Here is a 3,600-nt window from a genome sequence, read left to right on the forward strand (position 1 = left end):
GTTCGTGCCCCGGTCCGGGAGGATCCCACATGCCGCGGAGCGGCTGGGCCCGTGAGCCATGGCCGCTGAGCCTGCGCGTCCGGAGCCTGTGCTCCGCGACGGGAGAGGCCACAGCAGAGAGAGGCCCGCGTACCACACACAAAAACAAAAAACAAAAAAAAACACTGTGTACTCTTGGGGAAATCACTTAACTTGTGTGAAACTCTATTTCCTCAAATGAGAAAATGGTACCAATAACACTAACCTCATTGGTCGTGTGGATTAAAAAGCATTTGAGGTAAAGCTCCTAACGCCAAGACCAACACATATCAACCACCTAATAAGTGATCTCTGGCCCTCTCCCTCCCGCTCACTGCCCCATCCTATTTTTCTCGTGTCTCCTAGAGACACAGAACAAGAATTGAGAACTGAAAGTACAAAGCTAAGTTATAACAGAGTGAATGAACCAGTGGGGGGAGAGAAGCTGAGGCCCGTGAAGTGCAGTGGGTGCTGGTCAGACATTCTCCCTGTTGTTCATGTCCCGTGACGTGTGCAGCAACTCCCCCACCATGTACGGATAAAGCCACATGGCAGGTGCAAAGGGTCCCGAAGGTTCCATAACTATTTCAGCTGCTAAGCACCCCACTGCAAATGTCCCATTGTTCCTCAGGAGAGAGAGGCTTTACATTTGTTCTCTGTGGTTCTGGGCAGAGGTAGGAACAAAGGGTAGAAGAGAGCTAAGAGAGGCAGTTTTTGACTAAATGTGAGAAAGACTGTAAAACACAGAGCTATCGGACAATGGAATAGGGTGCTTGGGAAGCAGGAGGTATTCCCGGAGAGATGGGAGGGTGAACCCCTGGGCTGGTGGAAGAAGGACTCAGGAATGGGTCGGGAGGCTGACACATATGATTTCTTGTTTTTTTTTTTTGTGGTACGCGGGCCTCCCCCTGCCGTGGCCTCTCCCGCTGCGGAGCACAGGCTCCGGACGCGCAGGCCCAGCGGCCACGGCTCACGGGCCCAGCCGCTCCGCGGCACGTGGGATCCTCCCAGACCGGGGCGCGAACCCGGTTCCCCTGCATCGGCAGGCGGACGCGCAACCACTGCGCCACCAGGGAAGCCCTGACACATATGATTTCTAACGAGAAAGAAAAGCACATGTCATACTGAGTGAAGCAAGTTGGACAGAGGAAGACAAATATCATATGATATCGCTTATATGTGGGATCTAAAAAAATGGTACAAATGAACTTATTTACCAAACAGAAATAGAGTCACAAATGTAGAAAATAAACTTATAGTTGCCAGGGGGGAAAGGGGGGAGGGACAAATTGGGAGATTGGGATTGACATACACACTACTGTATGTAAAATAGATAACAATAAGGACCTACTGCATAGCACAGGGAACTCTACTCAATACTCTGTAATGATCTATATGGGAAAAGAATCTAAAAAAAAGTGGAGATATGTATCCACTTTGCTGATCCAGTTTGCTGTACAGCAGAAACTAACACAACATTGTAAACCAACTGTACTCCAATACAAATAAAGACGAAAATATGAAAAAGAAAGAAAAGCAGAGACTCAGTACCCAAGTATCTCTCACTGAGACATTTCCTACAGCGAGAGGACAAACAGGAGAAAACTCCTGGAGGAACCAGGAGGGTAGAAACAATCCACAGCAGCTTAAAACCTGCTCATCACATATTTTCCCTCTGCATAAACGGCAAGGCGGGAACTTTTGTGCACAGCCACCTACCCCTTCTGGCCAATCTGGGTGACCCGGAGGTCCTCGCCATAATTGTTCTTGATCCATATGATGCCCTGTAGCTGAGGGTCCACCATGAGTGGCCAGCGCTCGCAGCTGAGGAGGATGGTGGCATTCTCCGTGGACATGCGGTCTGCAGGGAGGCCCTCGTTCTGCCAGGCAGCCACGTCGGCATCATCCGTCAGCATCCTCAGGGGATCTAGGTTGGGGGTCACTGGGATGGGAACCTGGTGGCGAAGAAAGGCCACACACGCTCAGAACAGAAGCATGCGCTCTCAGCTGGGGGTGGGGTCTCAGCTCACTCAAAGGACAGAACTCCTCTAAAAGCAAGACCAAAATCCCCCTGAGGAGCACTTTTCTGGCTGTGTCATTATTCCTGGAAGCAGGTTTTCTTAACATCCTGATAGTCTTTTTTCTCTTGATGGATGAACAGCAGCAGAAATTCTGCCTGTGTCATCCTCTGTTCTTCAGTACATTCACCCAAGTCAAACGTCTACCATAGATCATCTGTATCTTAATCAACAGCCTCCATCGCCCTTACCCATGTTAGCAGGGTCACTTCCTGCTACATTTCTATGCTTCACGGACCAGGCCCACACCAGCCCGTACTGACCACCCTCTCCTCTCAGCATCACCACTTGCTGCTGATGCCCAGCTTGCAAAGAACTGCAGACGCTCCCCTTCCCCCTGCCACGGACAACCCCACCCCCTGGAAGGGCTGCTTGAGGACTTCTCCCCACACTGGGAGGCCCAGAAACAAACCACCAAGCCTGGGAATGTCTCCGCTTGGTCTCTGTCCCCCCGGGAACCCTTCCTTTTCTTCTCGTTGACCTCTCTCAGCTCATTTAATTCTTCTACAAGTAATTGTTTTCATTGGAAACACATATACTTTTTTAAAAACTGGGGTGAAGTTCACATTCCCTAACCGTTTTAGAGTGCACAAGTCAACGGGATTTAGTACGTTCATGACGTGCAACCATCAGCTCTAGCTCATTCCAAAACATTTTCTGCACCCCAAAAGGAAGCCCCAAGTCTATCAGCAGTCACTCCCCATTCCCTACTACCCCCAGTTCTTAGGAGCCTCTAATCTGCTTTCTGCCTATATGGATTTACCTATTCTGGATGTTTCACATAAATGGAATCATACAATACGTGACCTTTTGTGTCTGGCTGCTTTCACTTAGAATGCTTTTGAGGTTCACACATATGCCCTTTTAACCTCTCCATCTTTCTCTTCTCTACAGTTTGTCTTCCCAGTTTTCTCAGGAAAACCTCTCCAGACCATCTCCTCTCCCTTTAATTACACCTGCTAAGGGTACGAATGGCCAGTGCTATACCTTCGAGCAAACCTCAAAAGGGAAACCAGCCACTGGAGGTTCTTATTCTGGGATCAGAAATGTATTTCAATAGAATTGTTTTCCTTTGTAATCATATGCATTCTACTTTATGCACTAAAAAAGGTTACAGCTACATGTAAAAGAATGAAATTAGAACACTCCCTAACACCATACACAAAAATAAACTCAAAATGGATTAAAGACCTAAATGTAAGGCCAGACACTCTAAAACTCTTAGCGGAAAACATAGGCAGAACACTCTATGACATACATCACAGCAAGATCCTTTTTGACCCACCTCCTAGAGAAATGGAAATAAAAACAAAAATAAACAAATGGGACCTAACGAAGCTTAAAAACTTTTGCACAGCAAAGGAAACCATAAATAAGATGAAAAGACAACCCTCAGAATGGGAGAAAATATTTGCAGATGAAACAACTGACAAGGGATTAATCTCCAAAATATACAAAGAGCTCGTGAAGCTCAATATAAAAAAACCCCCACCAAACAAATCCC

General features: G+C 47.5%; 1 protein-coding gene across 1 annotated transcript in view; it reads right to left on the minus strand.

The window, feature by feature from the left end:
• DNAH9 (dynein axonemal heavy chain 9) overlaps positions 1–3,600 on the minus strand; it is a 304,796-nt gene that overhangs the window by 65,336 nt on the left and 235,860 nt on the right. The window contains exon 53 of the mRNA XM_024127927.3: positions 1,738–1,973. Coding sequence (XP_023983695.1) covers positions 1,738–1,973 — 236 coding nt within the window. The remainder of the gene's footprint in view (positions 1–1,737; positions 1,974–3,600) is intronic.

The sequence above is a fragment of the Physeter macrocephalus genome, chromosome 14 (assembly GCF_002837175.3).
Source record: "Physeter macrocephalus isolate SW-GA chromosome 14, ASM283717v5, whole genome shotgun sequence".
NCBI lineage: Eukaryota > Metazoa > Chordata > Mammalia > Artiodactyla > Physeteridae > Physeter > Physeter macrocephalus.